Source organism: Aythya ferina (genome assembly GCF_964211825.1).
Source record: "Aythya ferina genome assembly, chromosome: 3".
Lineage (NCBI taxonomy): Eukaryota > Metazoa > Chordata > Aves > Anseriformes > Anatidae > Aythya > Aythya ferina.
Genome location: NC_140298.1, coordinates 11,646,686 through 11,669,777, shown reverse-complemented (window position 1 = coordinate 11,669,777; position 23,092 = coordinate 11,646,686). Strand labels below are relative to the sequence as shown.

The window sequence follows — 23,092 nt, the reverse complement described above, 5'->3', positions numbered from 1 at the left end:
CTTTTCACTTTTTTTTTTTTTTTTTTTTAAGGAAGATTACTTTTTGGGTTGAGTGTTTAATTTTTTCAGGTACAACTTTTTTTGTTAGTGTTAAGATAAGAAGGACACTAAACAAATTATACCTGCCACCACTTCTGTGCTTTCTTCTTGAATTGATTTTTTTTTAGTTTAAAATTGAGCTTTTTCTGGATCTAAAAACATCTCCTGAAAGGAATTAAGTATTGGCAAAGCTTTCCTCTGAATGACCTAAAGGAATACTCTTTTTATATTTTTTTTTTCCTGGAAGATTTCTCATCGTGCTTTATTCTTTAAGGCAACAAATTTGTATTTCTCACCTGAATTAGTCTCAGCAGCTGCATCAAAATGTCTCTGTCTCAGACTCATCATGCCAGTGAGGTCCTCTTATTTTAAATAAATCCATGCTTTCAGTCCCTATCTACACACCCCGGAGGGAACTGTTTACCTGTGCTGGGAAGCAGAGGCCACTTCTTAAAGAGGAGACACTGACCCTTATCTAGCCTTTAACACAAGCAAAGAATTCAGTGTTGCCTCCACCCCTGCCTTTTTTGCACGACTGAGTCCCCCTGAATTTATGACGGACAGGTTTGTGGTGTACCAAATCCCTTGGGAAAATGCAGATGTCAGCAAATTGCCTCTTTTAACCTGGGTCACACGAGTCAAATGTCATACCTACCACGCGATGCTCGGAAAGGTGTGCGTGTTGCAGCACCTGTTGGCTTGTTCTCTATAGAACGAGATGTAGAAACTCAAGAGCAGGGAAAAAAAAAAAAAAAAAAAAAAAAAAGGGATTTCTCCAAGTTGGCTGCTGTGACCCTGTGCCACCTACCAGTGCTCTGGCTGTGCCCCAGCGATGTGATACTCCAACAAGCTGAAAGAGATGGCTCTCTCCACTTTCTTTTGACCTCGTGAGGCAGTCCAGCAGCTGCCTGGTAGGGACCAAATGGCACGGGAGAAGAATATCTGCCTCGCACCTGCTTTCGCCAAGCCGCCTGCCACAATGCCACTGTGCCCAGTGGTCCCTCGGGAGGCAATCCCAGCCCCGGCCCCATCTCTGTGGAATACCAGGACAGTGTAGCTGTAAGGTAGTTTTCTCTTCTTCAAAACATCATTAGGATTGAAAAAATGAATCTCGTGCTTGCACATTTTGCATAAATACATGGTAGGTTATCAATTGATGTTCAAATAGCTTAATTGAGTTTGAGGGGGGGAAAGGTCATTTAATTGGGCTATTGAAATGTTAACAGAAACAGATATGGCAAGGAATAGACTTTAATGGCTGCAGTGTGGCACTGATGTCTGCATTCACTTGCAAAATTGTTAATTAGGGCACTTTGGTAGTTCATTTGCTTTTGTATTGATGTGCTTAGTCCAACGAGAGAAATTGGGTTTGTGTATGGTATTTGCACGGGGCAGCAGAGACTTCACGTATGCTCAGGAATAAGGAGAATAAAGTGTAAAGCACAACCGGTTTCTGAATTGTGCTGGTGCCTTCATTCACATGCTGCCAGTTACGCATGGCATTTTCCATGAGCTAGTGCATTTTCATACGTGGTTGAGTTTGGTACTTCTATGTATTTGGCTTCATTTTTTTAATGGTTGTAGTAATGGGCTAGAATAATGCTATAATGTGACTTTAAAAAAAAAAAAAAAAAAAAGGTATTCCAAGCTTTTAAAACTACATTGAAACAGTTTGTACTGCAAAAACAAGGAGTTAGAGATTCATTTTGCCCCTGGAAGGAGGTGTTATCTCCTTAAACATATACCAAAAGAATATATTAGGTTGCAATTCCTGGCCCACAGTCATCAGTGCCAGTGAAATTACAAAACCAGCTCTTGGTGTATGCCTGAAGTCCATTGTGCCTCTCTTACAGAACATAAACCTTGAAGGTATTGGCATTTTGTATGTGGGAATGGTGAAATTGCACCGATTGTCCACCTGCATTTTTTGAGGGTTGTAATTGCGCGGATTAATCCTGGTGCTGTTTCATAATAGACTGGCTGGATGCAAAGCTTTCTATTTGAGTTGGCTGCAAGAAGGCTGCATTGTGTACAGTATATAATAATACATTATACTCTAGGTGCTCTTTATAAACAGAGGCAGCAAGAAAAAAACAAGGGAAGAACCAGGAGCTGAGAATCCTCACTTTTACAACAGGGATCCTCTTGTCCTGCTGCAGCAGGAAGGGGCTCGGAGAGAAGGTGACGTTTTGTAGCATATAAAGCACCGGTCTCAACAGCTCCCGGATGAAAAGGGCTTTTTGTTGCCCATAAATATTGTGTCACGGCGGTGATTTCGCGTTGGGTGCTGTCTGCAGGGCAGCGCCGCCGTTTCGGGACGGCGCCGAGGGATTTGGGGCGCGCTTTGCGGCGCAGCGTTTCTTTCAAACTCCCGGCGTGCCTGTAGCAAGGGTTGACATCAGCTTCGTTTACTCGTATGTAGTCGGGAAAGCACTCGCCCGAAGATCACAAATCTGCACGCTGCGGCTATCTGGTTCGCAAGTTTAATCAGAGTCCCAGAAAGTTTCATTGTGGCTGCATGCAAATGTATTTACATAGGAATGGGTCTTGGGCTCTTTAAAGAAGGCAACAAAGTTGAAGACTGAGGCCAACAAATAAATGAAAGTTTCTCTAAATCCATTGGATAATAGAGGCAGTGTTAAGGCTAACCACAGTGTTGAACTAAACAGAGGGATTACTCCTGGGTTTTGCATCAGTTGTTTTCTGCCGGGTGGCCTCACTTGTCAAAAAAAAAAAAAAAAAAAAAAAAAAAAAAGTTTAACGGGAGAACATTCACATGGCACGTTGAGAAAAGAAGTATGCTTAATTCCATCAAAGCTCAGAAATCAGTCATTAATTTATTCTAACCTCCGATTGTTGGTCATTTGTGAAACATCTGGCCTTGAAGTCATAGGAACCCAAACACGAGTACAATGTGAGCCCTTCTGAGGACGGGGCTTTGGGGGAGCGGGCGCCGGGCGAGCCTGGGGGGACGGGGGGAGGGCGCGTGCTCCCGAAGTTGCAACTGCCTCTTCAGTCCTGAGACTTTGCAACATATTAAAATGAATCCTTCAGTTAATTTACTCTCGAAATTAGATTATTGTTCATTTGCATCTTGGAAAAGTTGTGCCATTAAAAAGAGCCGCTTTCTTCATGGTGAGTTAGCAGTCAGATATTTAGCAATCTTGCAGCTTGCGAGTCAGAAATAGTTTCTAATGAAGTTGAAATTCGAGATAGAAAATGTATAAAAGCTTTCAGGAAAGACATACCCTATTTTCCATATGGCTAAGTAATTGTTATGATATTTGTTTTAAAGCTGGACTTAGACACTCCTGACTGCCCTCTAATTTGATATGGCTGGTCCAGACGATTCTTCTTGAGGAAACTTTCGTAGCAGAACGCAGTGGAGGAGATAAATAATTTTGCAGCTATAAGCACATTGCGAAGTATCGAAAATAATTCAGTCCTCTCCGCTGTTGTGCGTGTAACAGTCTCCAGGTTATTTGACTCTGCGAGGAGTTTGAATGGAAAGGAACTGAGTGATTAAAAGCAGATTGGAAATAAAGGTGGCACCTCGGAGCTGGCAAAACTCTGCCTTTTGTTAATCTTAAAATAATGACTGCTATTTCGTTCTGTGGGCTGGGGTTTTGTTTTCGGCTGGGGAGGGAACGGAGCTCCTCATGTGTAGCTGAAACGTTGCCCAATCCCCCGTGATGAAATCCACTGTATTTCACGTGGGCGTAGGGTGAAATTAGAATTTAAATGTGAGGGGGAAATGGAGACCTGGCAATCCACACCGCCAGGCCGGTGGGGGCATCTCCCGTACCTGCCCGTACTTCTGGTTGTTTTTAAAGGCCGATGTTTCCTTGCTGGCCTGGCTGTTTGTTTCCTTGGTGAGAAAAGAAACTTGTCATTTTGGCAAACGTAGCGGTGCTGTCCGAGCACGTAACAGAAAGAAAGAGTTTAGAAGGTTTTGTGTGAAGCGCTTCTTTCTCTTCGTGTTTGGTTAGCCTTTCCCTCATTGCTAAGTAAATAAATCTTTAATCCCCATCCCATTGTACAATTTACTGTATCGGAATCACGGCCATTGTAACTCCTTTCAAGCCAGGTTTTATCCTTTCACACCGAAGGGATAGCTGCAGTTTTGGCACTTTGACACGTTATATTAAAAAAATACAAAGAACGAATGAGAGCTGAGTTAATAGACGGGGATGCTCAGAGCCAGCTTGGTGCTCCCATGGCATGGCCACGACTTCAGCAACACGAACTCGAAGCGCTGGGGATCCCGTGGGTGCTCACGGACACGACGGCCGCACGCGTGGGACGCCGACGTGGAAGTCGTGAGCCTTCCCCAAGCACTGATGGCCAAAGCGCCGCCAGGATGGTGGAGATGGGAGCGGGACCTCGTTAAAGAGCTTGAGAAATGCAACGTTTGAGACGGCGCTTTGAGGACGCGCCGATTATGGCTGGTGTGGTGGCTCTTCCCAGCGCTCTGGGAAATGAGCTGTTGACATTCTTTTGGGTCATCATCCGAGATAGGAGGGCAACCGCAAGGATTTAGCAGATAAATTCATCCAAAAAGACCTTTATCCATTTCACTGCGACTTGGAAACGTTCGTGTCGGATAGAGGCATTAATGTAGCCCTTTTAGCCCTTCAAAGCGAGCCTTATGTTTAAAAAAAATAATAAAAAATCAAATGACCGGAGTAATAACTTCTTTAGGTCTTCTAAGAGGTAATTCATTATTTACATAATTCTGGAGTATAAACCAATCTTTCCTTCAAGAGGCTCTGAAATAGAATTGGGATCTTACAGAGGGAGAGAGTCTCTTTTGAATTCTAATCAACTGGATCTGTCTCAAATGCACTCCTAGTTGATTGTAAACAGTGGAATTTAAATTAATTTCTTCTTATCTTGTCTTTTGAGGAAAACCAGCAACGTGTTTAAAAGGTTTTATTTTTAAATGCAGCTCAGAGTTTATTTTGTGGGGGGATTTTTTGTTCCTTTTTTTTTTTTTTTAAACTTGATAAAACAGGTGTTTGGCAGGATGGGTTTTGACAGCCAGACAACGATTCTACATCAGTCTAGGTTATTATGAAATAAATGGGGAAAAAAAAAAAACTTTTTGACTTGAACTCGAATGATACTATATAGGCTGAATGTGCAGGGAAGGTTCCCACAATGCACTGTGAAAACCTAGGCTAACAAACACCCTGCTGCGTTGAAAACCCCCAAAAAAGACAAAAGCACAATGAAATAGAAAGCTTACCACCGGTAGCTTTCAAAACGACAAACTAGGCAAACTATACATCTCCACCACTCCAATTTTGTCAGAATGCTAATGAGCTTGCTCTGATCTTTACTCGGCTTCCCGTGTTTTCTACATCTTCAAGGACCACATGGCGCTAGCAAAATAAAGACAACTAAATGAGAATTTCGAATGCTTTTTGTGTTGGGACCTGGTGCCTTTCAGTTGACGCACTCGTTGAATATTCTCAACTTAAAAGCGTACAACAGGGGGCTGGGTATGAACTTTTTAGCGGGGGAAATTTGTACAAAAGTAAATTAGTGTGATGAGGAAAATATGAGAAAAATTTCTGATTAATTTCCACTCTATAATATCAATGACACCTTCAGCCCCTCTCATACTCCTCTAACAAGAGATGCTGATAAAAGATGAATGATTCTGTGTTGTTCACAGTGAATGTTTAGTGGTTTTTTAATAGCAGCATTCTACATAAAAGGCACCAGGAAGTACTCTGCATTAGCAGTTGAGATCACTAGTTAATAGGATGATGTCTTTTAGCTTTTGTCACAAGATTATTAGAAAGGATGGGTTTCTGTTCTCATCCTGGCATACTTTGGAGTGCTTCTTGAGTACAAGTGCTAAAATACAGGTTTCTCCGTATTGTTTCGCATGCAAAGTAAAAGCCCCTTTAATGCAACACCTTTTACTTTTTTTACCAGGTGATTTTGTCATTGATCTCTTATCTGCCCCCCTTTAGCTGTATTAATCACTTGGAGTGTTCTGCTTCTCAATGGGTGCTTGATGATGTATATGTGTACAGATTCACTATCAAAAATAAATCCCTTATATGCTCTGCACCTTCACAAACCTGATTATCAAGCTGTATTTACCAGCCTGCATTATACGGTCTTGAATGCTTCCTCCTGGAGTCCGTCGGTCTGTAATAGGAATTTGCACTTGGGGAGGGAGGGCTAAGCTAGGAGGAGGTACCACACTCCCCCAAACAAGTTTTGTCTTTTAAAAACAATTGCATTCGCAGTTCTCTTTGGCGTTTTCAGAAGGAAATGTGGGTTTGTATCCACTGGTGTTAGCACCAGGGGAGGAAAATTATGAATGTTCAGTTTTGCATGAGAGATGGGCTCCATTTAAAAGTTGTTTTTGTTACAGTCCTCTCTGTCAGCAGGAAGGGATACATTTGTATATTAGTCCCTTTTGTATGCTTGTTTCTCTCTTCAAAATACACTTCCTTGGACTAACTATCGCCCCTACCCAAACTCACGTGTACCAACAAGCTGACCATGCCCTCTTGCCACGCAGTAGCCTGTGACTCCTTAGGAGAAGCGTCGCTGCAGCTGTTTGCTTGGGAAGCAGAAAGTGTGAAAAATATCTGTCCATATACATAAGGAAAAAGTTGTAGTGAGACAGGGATATCAGTACGGTCTTTTCATATTTTCCTATCTTACCTGAATCAGAAAGAGGGAATAAATAACACCGTGGTTTTTCCAGCACTGTGCCACGCTTGCTTTCCACGTGTGTGATTGTTTTGCTTAGCTCAGCGTGATTAATCTCAGGTGAACTGAAAGCTGGCCAGACCACGTGATGGCAGAGAGTTGTCTGACCATATTGTGAAAGGTAAAGATGGTGTTGCATGCCGAACCAGAGTGATGAGAGAAAGGACAGTATAATAATGGCAAAGAAAATCAAAAAGTATTGCCAAAAGCGGTATTTTTACTATCGACATTTTTGTATTTAACATAAAAGGTGAGCAAAAGCGTTAAAAAAAAATCTAGATACATGAATAATGTGTACATGACACTGGTTTGGGTTTTTGCTGGTGCCAATCTGTATTTCCTCCTAGATACATCTGAAGGTTAGGAGGCCAGCAGTATATTACTCATCGCAATTTGTGTTGTGCAGAAGAAAAGGTTTTTGGCACTTGAGCATGAGAAGCTGGTTTAGTGTTTTATTGTAAGTTGGTAATATTTCACAAAACTATGCATTGGTAGTTACTGCTTTTTTTTTTGGACCAGTAATATGATGAGGTACTTCACGAGATGCTTCTCTGCAGAATTCAGGGAATGTTAATTCGCCAGATTTATGGGAACGGGAGTTTTGGCAGCTACCAAAACTCTGGATGAGAAGTGTGACGACATTTCGGTCTGGGTCACGTTTACAATGTGCTCCATGTTGAGTCCAAGTGTGACTTGACCGCCTTGAATCACGCTGAAGCCTACAGAGCTCTGAAGAAACACCTGCTAGCACTGATCTCAAGCAGTGCAAGGCCATTCATTAGAATTTGTTAAGGCAAATAAACTGGCACGCTAGTAAGATGTTTTTCTGACGTGAGTTTCCCAGATCTGCCCCTTTCGTACGCTCGTTCCTGCACAAGCAGTGTGTTTGTAGTTGCTGGGATTTTATGAGCAATTGAGAACTCGTTGCGTTCTTGAGGCTTGTCAGCCTTTCTTCAGTTTCCCTTCTGTCGTGCTGCCTCCACAAAGTCTCTTGCTGGCCAATTTGTTCCTCTCCAGTCTTAACTCCTCCTCTCAGCAGTTCCTGTGAAGCAATCTTGGCTTGCCTTCGCTACAAAGGAAGATCAGCCAGCCGTACCTTTCCAAATGCCCGGCATTTCTACCGCTGAGGAGCTCCCACTGAACAATCACACCATGCCAAACCCCGGAGTACATGGTTCTGACCCTCTCATTCACCTCATCTCTTCCGTCTCAGATCCGTGCGTTTGTAGGCAGAACTTCCCAGGAAGAGACCTTTCCAAGACCAGAGGCGGGCAGTGTACACATTCAGCTTTCCCAGGCCAAGTTCATTAAATTGTAAAGAAGCTCAGCAGCGACGATGACCGTGGTTATTTTTTTTTTTTTCCTCAAAGCAACACCGAGTTGCCGTTGGCTGCCTAAGGACTGAACGAGAGGTCAGCCTCCTCTCCGTGCACTTCCCTGGCTGTAGCCTCATCGTTGCCTTGAAAGAACCTGTCAACAAAGTGCTTGAAGCCAGCTTGAAGAAGAGAGCCTGAACGCAGTGCTGCCCGCATAGCAGGAGGCTACTCTGGGAGAGCCCTAGGCGCTATGAATAGACTTGCAAGCCTTCCAAAAGTCTTGCAAGACCCAACAGACACTTGCTTCTTTTAACTGATTTCCATCTTTCTTTGTGGTATTGCAGTATAAATGGTCTTTCATGTGGTCGGCATAGGCTTTGGCTTTATGCCTGGAAGTTAGCTTTCTCTGCAACCAGCGCCTGCTTGTAAAGAGAATGGCAAGGAGAAAGGCACTTTGGTCACCCCGGGGCTTCCAGCCCACGGGGCCACTGCAGTCTACAGAAAGCCCTGTTATTTCTACTTGGGTTTCTCCATTTTACCACCAAAATCACTTTTTCTGTCAACACTGGAAACCATGGAGCCCCAGGACACCTTGGCCTAGCTGAACTTGCCCAGTTAGCACCGGGAAGCTCTGGGTCCCAGAGGTACAAACCTGCCAACTCCCAGTAAGACAAGGCATCTTCATTACCATCAGTAGAAGGTCTCATTCAATGCTAGCTGTTATCTCCTTTCAGACAGTTGTTTGGGTTAAACTCAGCCCTGTCCAGTAAAGAAGTGATTTTTTTTTTGCTGTCCACCACCCCTTCCCAGCCCCAGGAGAATATATCCTGAAGGAAGCAAGGCAACATTTGGTGGAAATGGGATAACGTAACAGTAGAGCACAGTCCAAAGACTTTAAGGTTAGCTTTCCTCTCACCTCAGGATTGTAACCAGCCATCATTCACCATGTGAACCGGCAACTGGGGTGTGAACTGGTCTAAGGAGTAGTCACGAGCCGTGGAGTAATTACTGTCACTTATAACAAAGCATCCAACTCTACTTTTTGACCTGCAAGCAAAATAGTTTGTCTGCCAGACCATCATCCTGCTCTTGGTGAATTTCCAAGTGTGAACTATTGTTTTTTTCCATCGCTTCAAAGGTTCGAGTGTCCCGGTTAACAGTGCATGTTTCCTGTGCTGCAAGCAAGGGTCTGATGTATGCTTTTCCCAAGCCGTGCTTCTGAAGTTGTGCTACAGGAGAAAATTTGGGAATACAGAATTGCAGAGCGTGATGAAGGACACGTGTTGGTTCTGCCCAGTGCTAGGGTCCCTGCAGGCACTGTCCTCAGGAAGGAACCGCTGCTTTCTTACAGGAGTCTCTCCAGATTTTTCACTTGAATCCCACCTTTTGCTGCCTGAATTTTGGGCCACAAGCTATACATTTTCTTGGTCTTTGTTGATAACCCCACATTTAAAATGCACTCATTTTGATTAAGCCTTGGCATTCTGTTTCTGTTGATTTTCTGTTATTTTCTAGTGGCCGCTCTGTTGACTTGTTGTGTAGAAAAAAAAAATCAGCAGTCTTTCAGGCAGCTCATCTTTCGTGGAAGTTTTGATCCTGTGATAATTCTGGGTTGCCAAGACGGCGGGCCACAAATGTTTGTCTTTCTGTGAGTCAGTCCCACTGCAGGTAGAATAAATCCTTGTCTGCGCTGCGATGTGGTCAGAGCCCTGACCTCCTGTTTACACAGCTCTCCAAGTTTTAAATAGGCTCTCTGATTTATTGTGTCTCAGAAGCCAAAGAAATTACAAGTTTCCTGCTTGATATTAAGCTAATTTGATGTGTTCTTGCGATAAAGGAATTCCCTCGGTCGAGGCTCTGTTTCGTTAGGGTTACAGTATTTTCGGGGCTGAAACAGGCGGACAATGCACCGCAGTGCAATTCTGCCTGGCAGATTCTTGGCACTCGGCACCTACCTTTATGAGACTTCATTGTGTGGACATCAATGTCTCCTTCTCAACTGCTCTCAGACAGCAAGTTAGTGGCCATGAATTTGCCTTTCTAATGTTCCTTAGGCATTTTCCCATCCAGCTCAGACTAGGAAAATCATTCTAGGGCTTCCTCTGATAGCTAGCACTCCTGCAGTGTCATATATAGAGGGCTTCCATCCTGCCTGTCTCTCGGTGGCTATTCTCGTTCATTTTCAGTGGTTTATAATAACGAAGGAGGTCCCTGTTCAGTGAAAGGAATAAGTATTCTGGAAGAAAGCTGGGCATGGTAATTCTGAAATGGGAGGCATGGAGCTCAAGGTCGAGCAGGTTCATGCTGTGGGGTGCTTACTGCAGGCTCTGTTTTGACACTTGGAGCTTTGAAGAGTTATTTTACCCCAAATTCTGAGGTTTTCCACCAAAGATTGTCCTCTTAAAGAAGAGAACAGAGAGGTCTCTTTTGGGATGCCTCAGTTTCACCCAAAGGGAAGAGCTGTGAATGGCAAGTCATGTCCAGATCCTCACCGTGACTTGCAATCGAGTTGGATGTGTTTTGGAGGAGGTCTGGTGTAACTCATCTTTCTGAGGAATATCAGCTGTGAACGTGGGCTTTCTCTTTAAGTGTTTATTAAATTCAGTAACTTGCTTTCAAAATGAAAGCTCATCTGGGCACAAACTGTTCACAGTGGGTGAGAGGAGCAGACTGTTAAAAGCAGTGGAAAGTCGGCTGTTGACTTTAAAGGGTTCGAGACCCTCCACCAGCCTTTGCTAGCGACAGGACGTTGGTCAGCTACAACACACGGTGTTGCTTCTCTTCCCTGCCCAAGCTTCCTTTTTGTAAAGCTGTAATTGCCACGGTGGATCAGCCCCGTGACCTGCTCAGGAATATTGTCTCGTAGAGGGACGGGTTCAGCTTGAACCCTGCCAGGGGAAAGAAACTCTGCAGGGGCCAGCTACAGGCTAACCCGTCTCCAGGGATCATTTCATTCAACCTCTAAAAATGAAAGGTTCCCTCGTGTCCTAAAGCAGGCAGATCCAACTCCTACCTCTTTTGCTTTTGGTTTGTTTGTTGGGATATTTCTTGCTATGGCTTGGCCTCCCCGTAGTCACCGTTCAACCCGGTTTTAATTCTTGCTGAGCTCTTAGTTTCAACATCGCCTTGTGGCAACGAGTCCTACTGGTAAACGACGAGGCTTTGAGGGAAGGCAGTTCTTTTTATCGGTTTTAAACACACCACCTTCAATTTCAGTGCATTTCCCCGGGTTCTTAGGAGACAAGATGAGGCACATCCTCCGACTATTCCTTTATTTGCTATTCATGTTCTCCTTCAGGTAAACAAGCCAATCTGTCCGGTTGCTCCTAATACAGAAACTCGTAAAAACGCGTCCCCATGATTGGATGAACGCAACTTTATTTTATTTATTTTTTTTTTCCCAGCAGGCAAACAAACACGGGGGTGTAGGTTTTCAAGAGGGCTTCCCGTTAAATTTGTGGAATTTGCCGGCGTTTGGACGGCTCTCGGTGGCCATCTCGCCCCCGTCAAACACCAAATAGCACGGCCCTAGCGAAGCTGGCCAGTTTTTGTCATTATTCGCCCCGCTCCAGCTCGCATGGGCTGGCATTCTCCTGCTGGCCTCTTCACCCAAGTGTGTTGAGTGAAGAAAGCTTCTTCTATTCTGTTTTAAAACTGTGTGTAAACACCAGCAAATGGGGGAAGAATGGGCTCTGTCTTAAGTAGGTTGTTTTTCATGTAGTTCTGTCGAGGTAAATGGGGAGATGGGGAGTTGTCAGTGTTTAACCGTGACACCGTGGCACACACTATGCGCAGTGCAAATAAAATTTAAAAACAATTACTGCTCGAGACAGCATGCAAAGTGATTTCTGTAAACCTGTTATTTCTTGCCAGATTGAATGGGCTGCTTTGGGATGCTGATAGAAAGCCTTTATTATTTATCTTCTGCAGGTTGTAATTCATTTTTGCACAACAGCTAAATACATTTACATTTAAGGATTTTTTTAAAATATGAATCTATTGGCTTATCTTGACAGATTTACGATGGTATAAAGTGTAGAGGAGTTACTGTGTTCATCCATTTACACTGTAAACTAATCTTGTCCCTGCATGTTGCTGCTTTTTCTTCCTTTTAAGTGGTATTCACAGTGTTTTGTAGCACTTTATTCTCTGTTTTCTTAGCGATGTACAGTTTTGCTATGTTAATCCATATTTGGTTTATCTAATGACTAGCTGCCCGAAAGGCTTAAAAATAATGGATCTAATGGCACATACACGTACTGATAGCTGGCTGATCACAAGGGGTGTGTTGGGAAGTATTTTCAGCAGGAAAGGAAAACAAAAAAAGAAAAAACCTGCTCTTTCAAATTAGTTCGGGACAGCCATTTGTCCAAACGCTCGTTATTTAAATATTTAACAAATAATTAGCTTACAGTTCAAACAGAAATCCATCTGTAAAGCCTGGAGAAAGCAAAGGGAAAGGTATTTTATAAAGGCTGCCTGGAAACTGTGCAGCACTAAAATAAGCTAGTCCCTCGTATTGTTCTCAAAAAAAAAAAAACTGGTAACATACAAACATGCTTGTAATTCTTGAGCACTGAAGATGAAAATTGGCTCAAGTTGTAACTGAATCACAGTCACGAAAATACGATTTGAATACGTGTGATTAACCCCAGGAGAAAACAAAATTGGGGAGGGGAGGCTGTTGGTTGTTTGGCTATTATTAAAATTTGGGCTTCCTAGGACAAAATCACCAAACTGCGTGCTGCAGCCGTGCTTGAAGCCTGCGCAGGAGCTGTTGCAGCGTGGATCCGCACTTCTGAAGCCAGTGGGAGTTTCTTGGATCCGAGGGCAGAATTTAGTGTCCTGGGCTAGTGTGGGCTTGGTGTTGGGCTCGCTCCTAATCGCCGAGGAGGGTTCTGGTAGATGTCAAGTGAAGGGAAGAATAGAGCACGCATCCTTCACCACTCAAGCCAGACAATGAAATTAGAAAATGGCACTGAGAGTTGATGTGAGAGAATTCCCCTGGATTCCTAGAGGAAGAATAAAACCAGAGTGTATTGATTTAAAACAAAAACAAAAAAATAAAAAATAAAAAAAAGGAAGAGCGGAGGAAGAAAAAAGACAAAAACTAAATTAGAGAAACCTTGCCAGAATTCGCCTCAGAACATATCTAGTAATAAAGCACAACATCAAAGGCTGTATTGTCTGTTTACATAAGGACGTGTGTACTTACTGTTTCGCCTCAGTTTCTGGTTCTGCCTTTCTCAAATCTCTTACCGTGCCTTGTGCGTGCAGAGGATGGTTGCGGCGCTAACCAGCCTTATTTGAAGACTGCTTTCAGAAGTCATTACTGAGCTATGGGATAAAAAGGTGTAACCGTAATTACGTGTTAAAGAGAACGAATCTGCTTTGCTAGATAGTTAACCAGGTGAGGTTAAACAAGATAAGATGAATTCTGGTCTTTTTCGAAAACTGACAGTCTTCATTTTAAGCTACAATGTAAAGTGCTTTATCCTGAGATTAAGTATTGTGGCAGAAGCTAAAACTGCCTTTTTCCCCTAACCGTGCCAGAATACAACCTCCTTTTCTTTTTGCGCTAACAAGACTGCTTTACCACCACAGCCCACTCTAAGTAATTAAATCAATCCTTTGTACTTACCGTATTCTCCTCTAGTGACGGTACTAGATCTGATTATATGCTTCATGCATATTCAAAGTACGGCACTGACAGCTCTTTAATGAGCTCTTACTTAATCAGTACGAACAATGTTCATCTTGTTCTTTTTTGCCTCATACATTAGAGCTAGGAACAGTTGGGGAAAAAATGAAACATCCAGCATTCATTTGAAAAATATATTGTACTTTGAAAAGTGTCTAAGCTGGGGAAGTTGCATTCTGCCCTTTAAAAGTCTGATGGACAAATTGGATTACTAGTATTGGATTAAATAACAAATGGTTAGAGGAGAAATGAGAAAAGCTCGCTGTGATCACAGGCTTTAATATTTTTTGTTACTTATAAAGCTGAAGGGGTCTTTAACCAGTTATTAAAGTCAGGATTAATTTGTAATGGTCCAACTTACTAGCTTTAAAAGGGTTTTGTTGTTGTTGTTGTTGTTGTTTTTTATCCAAAACAATAGTGTAATGCATGTATTATGGACCAAAATTTAAGTTTAAGATCTGTGGGCTATTTATAGATTTTCATCCTCTTGTCCTGGCTCAGATAAGGGGTTTGCATGCAGGTATCGATTTGTCCTCAAACACGTTTTTCACTTCATTTGAATAATCTGTACAGTATTTTTCTTTTCAGAGAATAGCACAGATATTATTCCAATTTTAATTTGCAAACCTTTGCAGCAAGTAAATGAAATCCTTGTTTTACACTTGGAAAGCAGAAACAAAAACAACCGCTGCAGCAGCACAGGGTGCAAATGTGAAATGAGGTGGGGGAAAGGCTTTTTTTGTGTATTTTGGTTTAGAAAGTGCAAACTTGAGTTTAGCTTGCAATGCGGTTGTTGAAATAACACCGAGTTTTCCTTTGTTGAAAGTGTTTTGCGTGCATCCTTCCACCAAAGGGGGGTTGGCGGGGGGGGGAGTAAATTAGCTAATGGCACCGGATTTGCTGAAAACAGTTATTTAAAAATTATACGTATGGCAGTTCGTCTTTATTTTGCTTGCCTGGGAAAAATCTGTTTCAGCTCTGTGCACAAGAATTTAAAAGCTCTTGGTCAACAGCAACAACAAAAAAAGAAAATATCACAATCTACTGCTATTAATATTGCACACATGTGTCATTTCACTGATCAAAAAGGCCTTCACCAGGGTACAATTGGCCTTTTTCCAAATTGCAAGCTTTTTCTCAGCTTTTTCTTTTTCCTCTTTCTTCTTTTGTTGCTGCCCAGGGATTTGTGCCTATCGCAGCCACTATCACATGACCGGTGTCAGGGCATCACATGGGCCAAAGTGAATACAAAAACAGCTACCCGAAAAGATTAAAAATTCTGTAAAACAATACAGACTTTGTTAACTCGCTTTAAAACAGCCTCGTCAGAGGATATTCCATGGGCTTTGCTGGCAGCGTAGAAATACCAAAATAATGCACCTGTAAGGGCTGCGAGCTTTACCTACATCTTTTCTTGTCTTGTCTTGTTATGCATTGCAACCAACTTAGTTAGGAGGAATGTCTTAAGAGACAAAAGTTTTTATCTTAGGTTTATGCCCTTCCCCTGAGGCTTCATGTCAGGAAATGAAAGTTCAGATCCTCAGCTGGTAGAAATGAGGCGAGCTCCTCCAAAACTTTTCTGTCCCATCCCTCTGTGTCTGTTTTTAAAGGCTTTGCAAAATGAAATGCAGCAAGGGCTTGCATTCAGAGTGCATCTTGTATCTGGAGATCCCAGACCACCCCTAGAAACAATAAATTTGATGCCATAAATTGATGAAAATGTTACCACGGCCATACAGTTCTGCTGTGAGAACTTGTTTTCACCTGCAATGTGGCAATCTCATGTGCCACAAAATACACGGATCGCTTTGCGAGGATAAAGTACCAATCTCTCCCCACTTGACACCCCCAAATAAATTCCAGCTACGTGGTGCACGTCAGTGAAAGCCTGATGCTATTGATTATCATCTGCTTCTAAAGGCAGACCCCATTCGTTGGGACCAATACAGCGATTCCTTTGATCTGCAACTTAACAGCAAACTATACCTATAGGTCTTAATCCTCTTCGGGGCAGTGCTGAACTGCAGAATATGATTGTAAGTGCTGGGCGAGTGTGGCATAATCTTTTCTGCATGAAACCAGAAGTGGAGGTCTTGGGGGCAGAGTGTTTCTACAGGGCAAATTCATCCCCACATCGCTCGGGCAGAGCCTGGCCACTGCTCCTCCTGCTTGGAAGAAGAACGTGCCAAATGGTGCGACTTGGTCTAGCCACGTGGGCCCACCAGCTCCACTCCAAACGGACCCACTTCACCCTTAATCTCATTTTCCTTCCCTCGTGGGGATGCTCCAAGCCCAGAGAGGCCACGGGGTGAAAGCAGGCTGGCTGGAGGTGGCTCTGTGCAGGTCTGTGTGTGCACACTGCCATTGCACATGGGTGTGAACGTGTGCACAGCAGGCACGGACGTGCACGCATTTCAAATGCCCCCGTCCAGGAGCTGAAAGCTTTCTCTCAGAGAAAACCAGTATTTTTTCTGGTGCCTTTCCAGTTTCTGATGCTGGAAACTACATCCTAGGGATCCTGCAATTCCCTGACTGTACAGCACCTTGCATCAGAGATTTCAAAATGCCTTGCAAATATCAAAGAATTAACTTTTAGCACCCTGGCAAGCCAGGTACGGGTGGTTATCCTTCTATTAAGCACAAGCTGCCTAAATGCAGAGGTGTGCCCACGGTCTGTCTCCTGATGAATCGATGTGGAAGCTGGGAGAAGTACTCAGAAGTCCCAGCTCGTGTTCCTTTGCCACTGTTCCAGGTTTCTTCCCAGGTTAATTCGAACCCTTAGAAATGGGCGAGTTTCATAATTCAACAAGGCCCGTGCCATTTTTGCTCCTCAACCTGAGAGATGAGAAAGGGAGGTCACTGCAAAGGTGCAGTCTCCACCATGTACACACGGGGAGCTCCTTAGCCAGCTGGACCCCGGGTGCTCACTTTGACTGTGGGCGAGGACAGGAGCAGCTCTGGAAAAGTGGCCACAGGCTCAGCAAAGTTGAGCAGGGGCCACTTTGGCCAAGGGTTCAGGATTATGATCTCCTCTGCAGCTACACTGATCCCCACCGCATAATCCTGCCTGCCCTGGGTTTTGCTTGGGTAGAGCGGATCTTGCCCACAAGGGTTGCTTTTTGTGTTTGGCTGCCTCTGATGTCCAGGCGTCTTTCAGCAGCAGCAGGACTTTTTGTTGGGAACAGAGCAACAATAGCATTCTTTCAGGAAAATTTAAGATAGGGTACTTTCTAAAGGTGTTTGTTTAGGAGGGTCTGTCAGCATGGTAAAGAAGACTAAAACATACGCCGCAGAGTGTCTGCTTTCAAAGTTTTATTTATGGAGCTAACAGCATTAGGCTTCAGTTCTCGCATTGTGGTCTTGGGATATTTTTACCATTTGAGAACACGCCTTGTAACGTTCAGTGATATTAGAGACAGGCACTTCAGCAACTGAATGGAAATACATGGCTCGACTTGTGAAATGCCACCTAAGTAATGAAATTCCTTCTCTTGCAGGAAGAAACACAGAAGAAGAGGAAGCTATGATGCAGGAGTGGTTCATGCTGGTTAATAAGAAGAACGCCTTAATAAGACGAATGAACCAGCTTTCTCTCCTGTAAGTACGGATGGTTACCTGTAGTTACAGCAGGCAGGTTTACAGGAATATTGACCCAGCAGACAGATGGAAAACTTTTTGCTTTCTCCCCGTCCGACTTCAAAATGTTTCCTCGCAAACGAGTGGTGTGGGGGATTTGTGGAGCACCTCAAGGAACTTGTTTTTCTCATATCTCCAACTTGACAATGGAAAGCGTGCAATCACACGAGATTAGCCAGAGCTGTGAAAAAAAAAAAAATCTGAAATATTAAGCGTAGTTACACTTTCAAAGGCCCTACAGTAGAATAAAATTACATTTTAGAAACAGGCAAAGAGATTTGTATTGTGCCTCAGATGTGACATGTGAAAACTACTCTGAGAGAGAGCAAAATTAGAGCCGGTACCGGCTCCGCAGAAAGGCTAAATTGCATCCCTCGCTGAGCAGCGCCGAATGCTGAAGGGATATTAGCGCATCGGTCACGGTGTGGTGGTACCGCCGATCCTGCGAAGCCAGGCAGGTACAGGGAGGACGAATAAACTTTTTTCTCTAGCAGGGGAGAGGAAGGGAGAAGGGTTGCAGAGGCACTCTGCCGTCGGCGCTTCTCCTCCGTCTTCCTTCAGTTGAGCAGTTCTGTTTCTTTCAGTGTGCCACCTAGTGTAGATGCCGGCGTACTTCCTTGGAAAGAGTCCGTGCTCACAAATTTCCTGCCGTGTCTGAACTTGACGGAGGATTCTACCTCAAAATATTAAGCTTTCTAATCCCGTGTCTAATTTTCATTATTCATTAGGGCAGAATGTATGTAGGATAATACTTCCAGCGTTGTATTATCTTGGTGAATAGGCTGATGCTGGAATTTGTTCATTAGATCCGGGGGAATGTTTTATGCTTAGGACATTCCACAACAGCTGCTCCAAGGATGAATATGAAATAATTATGTCCCGTAGTACAATAGAGTTAAACTGATGGAATTAAAGCCGACGATGGAGAAAATGAAAAGGCCCTGATACTGAATATGCCACCTGAGCAAGGTTTTAAGTTTGTGTATCATTTGTTTGGAGTAGCTTAAAGTTAAAGAGAAAAGTCGGTTACGAGTCCTAAAATCAATGTAAGTTAAAGGTTCTTTTAAGTGTTTAATGATTTAGTAATTAACATATTGATGAACTTTTGCAACTTGCCTAGGGAAAAAGAACATGACCTAGAAAGGCGCTACGAACTGCTGAACCGGGAGCTGAGAGCAATGCTTGCTATTGAAGGTAAGAGCAGCACTGGGTGTCGAGGGAAAGAAGGCGCTTGCTGCCGAAGGTGGCTGCCCAAAATTGCCAAATTGTCAGGCTGTGCCAAAGCCTGGTTGGGAATTAATGCTGGCATTTACGTAACTCTGACCGATAGCACGCAACAGGTACACGGGGTCTCCAATCCCATCCTGAATTTTTATTCTGGGGGAAAAAAGAAATCCAAGATACGCGGTAAAAAATACGGTCTCTTTGGAATAAACTTGGAGGAAAGTGATGAGGAGGTAAGGGGTTCGCTGGTTTTGGTGCAGTAACACTCTCCTGGCTGTCCTGCGGCACCGCGCTGCTTTTCGTACCGCAGAGATGGGAAGGGGCGATCCTGACTTCTGCGTGTTGGCTAAGTCTCACCACCGCGTTTTGGATAAGTTTAGTAGGAGATGAACGATGAGTTTATCTCACTGGGGGAAAAAAAAAAAAAAAAGTCTCGTCGTTTTTTTTGTGGCAAAACACTACGTTTGCCAAGTAAACATTTCATCAGAGGCAACCTCAGGATTAGTGCAATCCTTTGCACTTATTTTCTCCATTCTCTGCAACTCTCCAGAGTTTAGTCACCTTACCTGAATGAAAACTCATGGGAAGATTGACACACGGGATAAATGAAACAATTGCAAACTTTCCATAGGGCTTTCAAGTGAATTGTACAATAATCCTAGGGATGATTCATAATAAAAAATAAACATCCAGATAGCTTAAACCATTGCTTGCATTATTTTCTTATTTAAATATCTTAAGTGTTTTATAATGCTGTACTGCTTATACCTCTCAGTCACAAATGCTGTCGTATAGTTCAAAGATGTTTGCTTAAAAGTTAATCCTTTGGGCTCTGTAAAATGGACCTTTTGTCTAATCAATGCAAATTGATTTTGCTATTCTGTATTGACCTCTTAACCCTTTGACTGTCCATGGTAATTTCTTTCTTCACCTGATAAGGTACCTGATCCATAATAAATCAATTCTAATTAGTTTGGAGACTTCACTGGAAGCATAAGTTTGTAGCAAAAAAAGCAGCAGGTTTCAGGTAGCTTTTTCCTATCTATCCATCTGTGGTTATATTTTTGCATAAGAACTACCCTCACTGTATTCGTGGATAAACTTGAGTCATAAACACATGCATTGCTTTCAGCAGAGGCAAGCCAGATTAATTGGGAATCATTCTAATGAAATATTTAAAACGTAAAATACTCCAAAACCAAAGAGGAGTTGAGAGATACTGGATTTAAATCTTAAATTTAAATGCTTAATTGCCTCTTACACGTGCTTCTGTCTTGGGACGTCACAGCAGCAGCCTGTGAGTGTCTTTAACAGCCTGTGCCATTCGCGTACTGGCTTGAACTAAAATCTCTCTTTTTAAAATTTCTTTTTTGCAAATTCAGAGAGATGCCAAAACCCAGGAAAGTCTTTTTTTTTTTTTTTTCCTTTTTCTTTTCTTTTCTTTCTTCCTTTTTTTTTTTTTTTTCTTGCTACTGGTGATATGGTAAACAGGGGCTTAGGGAGAAAACGTAGGTGCTGGCGAATTTTGGTTTTGTGTTTTATTTGTGCAACAAAGTCTGTGCTTAGCGTTTTAAGCCTTAAAAGAGGTTATTATTCCGCTAGAAGTTTTAGCAGCTCTCTGCTTTTACCTAAAAACCTATTAAAGGAGAAACTCTCCTAACAAAACGACTGCGAAATGTCAAAATACATGCTGGTGACACCTTGCCTGAGATGCGTGTGTCAGCGCGGTATTGCTTTCCGAGTCTGACATATGCTTGAGTGCAAAGATGCACTTTTTTGGAAGCGCCAAGTGCAAACACACCATTTACAATGAGCTTTCCCCGCAGAAGAATTGGCTGCCCCAGCAGCACAGGCTCTGCGCTCAGAGGCCATTTAGCCGATTGCTAATGAGCAGTTGGGCTCCGGGAAAGAGTTGAAAGGACAGATCGCACTTTTGCCGGCACCGAGTCCAACCCCAAAATGTATGGGCAGGGAAGAAAGAGAGAGAGAGAGACAGACAGAAAATAAAATAACAGGACGGGACCGGTCGGTTTGTTTGTCTAAAAGAAAGGATTGTAAGGCAGAACACACCAACCCAAACTGGAACTTAAAAAATAATAATATCTAAAAAAAAAAAGCCTTTGAAAGGTGATAATTACTGTTTTGCTAAATTGCACTAACTCTTCCACGCGTGACTGTGCTGTTTAAAAATCCATCAGCCCGTTTACTTAGCTGGCCGATGACGGGGAGGGGGGAAAAAAAAAGAACAAGAAGGAAGAAAAAGAGAGGCAGCAGCCTGGCAGGAGGCAGATAAAGGCTCGGCGCTGGCCCCGGCGGCGTGCGGGCAGCGCTGGCCGGAGGCACCGGGAGCTCCGGGGCGTGCGGATGCGGAGCTGGTGTCCTCCTATCCAGCTGCTAAAATAGAGGCACGGCAGGCTGAGGACGGCCACCAAGGGGGGGTAAAATTAAAAATAAAGAGTCGGACTTCTTCTTTTTCTTCTTTTTTTTTTTTCCCCTCCTGCTCGGCCGCAGAGGTAAGGGAGGGCGAGCGGAGCGCTGCCTTCATGGGGCCGCGGAGCGCTGGGGGCTTCAGCCAGGAGCTCCGGCCGAGGAGGGACCTCCATGCCCGGGTGCCAGGCCCCAAAAAACAGAGGGCACGGGGTTTGCCCGGTCACGTGTGGGCAGCGAGGTGCTCCTCCTGCCCGCCCAAAGGCCAGTGGGCTGCCGCGGGCACAGCTCTCCCAGGCCCGCGGTGGCCGAGCGGTGCCTCGCTTGCAGCCACCTTTCCTCTGGCTCCTTCCCCCCCCTCCTCCCCTCCTTTTCTTTCTTTCTTTTTTCTTTTTTTTTTTTTTTTTTAATTCGAGATTTAATGCCTCCTTAGAAAAGATAAGTTCATTTTTGCACACCTTGGGGTAGCGTGTTCATTTTCTGCCCAAGAAATGGATCTTCTTTAGGATTTTGTACATCTTGATTTATTCTTGGCTTATAGTTTGAAGTGGGTGCTCTTCTAAAAGGATTTATGCATAGGTTCACTATTTTTGTAGTTATGGTTTATATGATAAGCTTTTTATATTTAAAATCAATATGTAATCCTGTGGAGGAGCTTATCCTCTAAAACCCCATTTGTAAATCTATTTTAGCTTTGTTACACCGCACAGCCACAGTATTCCATAGATTGATTAGGTTCAGCAGCAGAATCCTATCAAATGGCCTGCTCTGATGATGATGCAAACTCTTTCAGGATTGCTAGTTGACTGGAACTAAAGATAAGACTTGACTGCAATCCCCCAATGTGCTCTTTACAAAACTAGTGTTAATTTTCATCAAAGTGCCGGGCTTATTTATTAGAGTGGCGGGGCTGAAGGTTTCACTACGAGAACTTTCGACCATTTCTATGAAAGCATTTCTATGGGAACCGGCCGGCTGTTTGCTCCGAGTAATTATCAGTTTAAGCAGTGGGAGGAAAAAAAAAAAATAATAATAATAAAAAAAAGACAATATGAAGTCAACGAAGATGAATAATTGAAAACATTTCTGCTTTCGACGTGAATTTAACAAACTCCGCGATCTCAAGGCGCGCGGCGCGGGGGCTCGGGGCTTCTGATACTTTGAGCTCGCAGCCCTCCTCGGAGCCCTGATCCCATTTTTGTCCAGAGCGTGGCTTTTCCACCAGTCCGACTGGGAGACCTGCAGGTTAGCCGGGGTTTGTGCCTCGCCGTGGCCGTGCGGGACTGGCGGCGTGGGCGACCCGGGCTCGGCAGGCACAACAGGTAGGAGTCGGACTCGGGGGATTTTGCACGCAGGGATGCTGCCCCAAAACCAAAACGCCGCCTTGTTGGACGCACCGAGCTCGCCTGCGAGCTCCTGCTCCAACACTTTGCTCCCCTCCTGCCCCACTGCCAGGTGACTTTCTGGCCGAGAGGAGGGCGTCCGGCTCCTTTTCCAGGACACCGAGTAAAGCCCCGGGTGCATATTCCTGCTGCCGGGGTGTATTTCAGCCGCTAGGAACCAACGAGTGCAGAAAGCAAAGGGAAAAAAAAAAAAGAAACCAGAAGCAGTTTTGTCCCGTGGAGTGCGGTGGTGTTGAGCCCACGGGGCTGGCCAACAAAAAGTGCCTCTTTTTTGGGGAGGGAAAATAGCAGGAAAATCAGCAGCGAGGGGCTGAGCAGCGAAACGTCTCGCCCGGTATCTGATCTCCTGAGAGCTGAAACTGCCGAGGAAAGTGGGGAGCCGAGGGGAGGCCAAAAAAAAAAAAAAAAAAAAAGGAAAAAAAAAGAAAGGGAGCGGCTCCAAAAAGCAGAGTTTTGCGACTAACCGAAAGCGCTCAAAATCGCCTCCTCCAGCTCCTCGACGGAAACGGGGGAAACTTAACCCAAAAGTCGGGCCGGGGTTAAAAAAAAAAAGAAAAAGAAAAAAAAAAAAAAGTCGTGTCCGTGCCCCGCGGGGTTTTTTGTTTTTT

The 23,092-nt window shown here is 43.9% G+C and overlaps 1 protein-coding gene across 11 annotated transcripts in view; it reads left to right on the top strand.

Annotated features, from left to right (window-relative positions):
* The window catches only part of EHBP1 (EH domain binding protein 1), a 208,708-nt gene that overhangs the window by 184,427 nt on the left and 1,189 nt on the right, over positions 1-23,092 (top strand). For all 11 annotated transcript variants that reach the window (XM_084512769.1, XM_084512768.1, XM_084512767.1 and 8 more), the window contains 2 exons: positions 17,292-17,391; positions 18,551-18,624. In XM_084512769.1, coding sequence (XP_084368895.1) covers positions 17,292-17,391; positions 18,551-18,624 — 174 coding nt within the window. The remainder of the gene's footprint in view (positions 1-17,291; positions 17,392-18,550; positions 18,625-23,092) is intronic.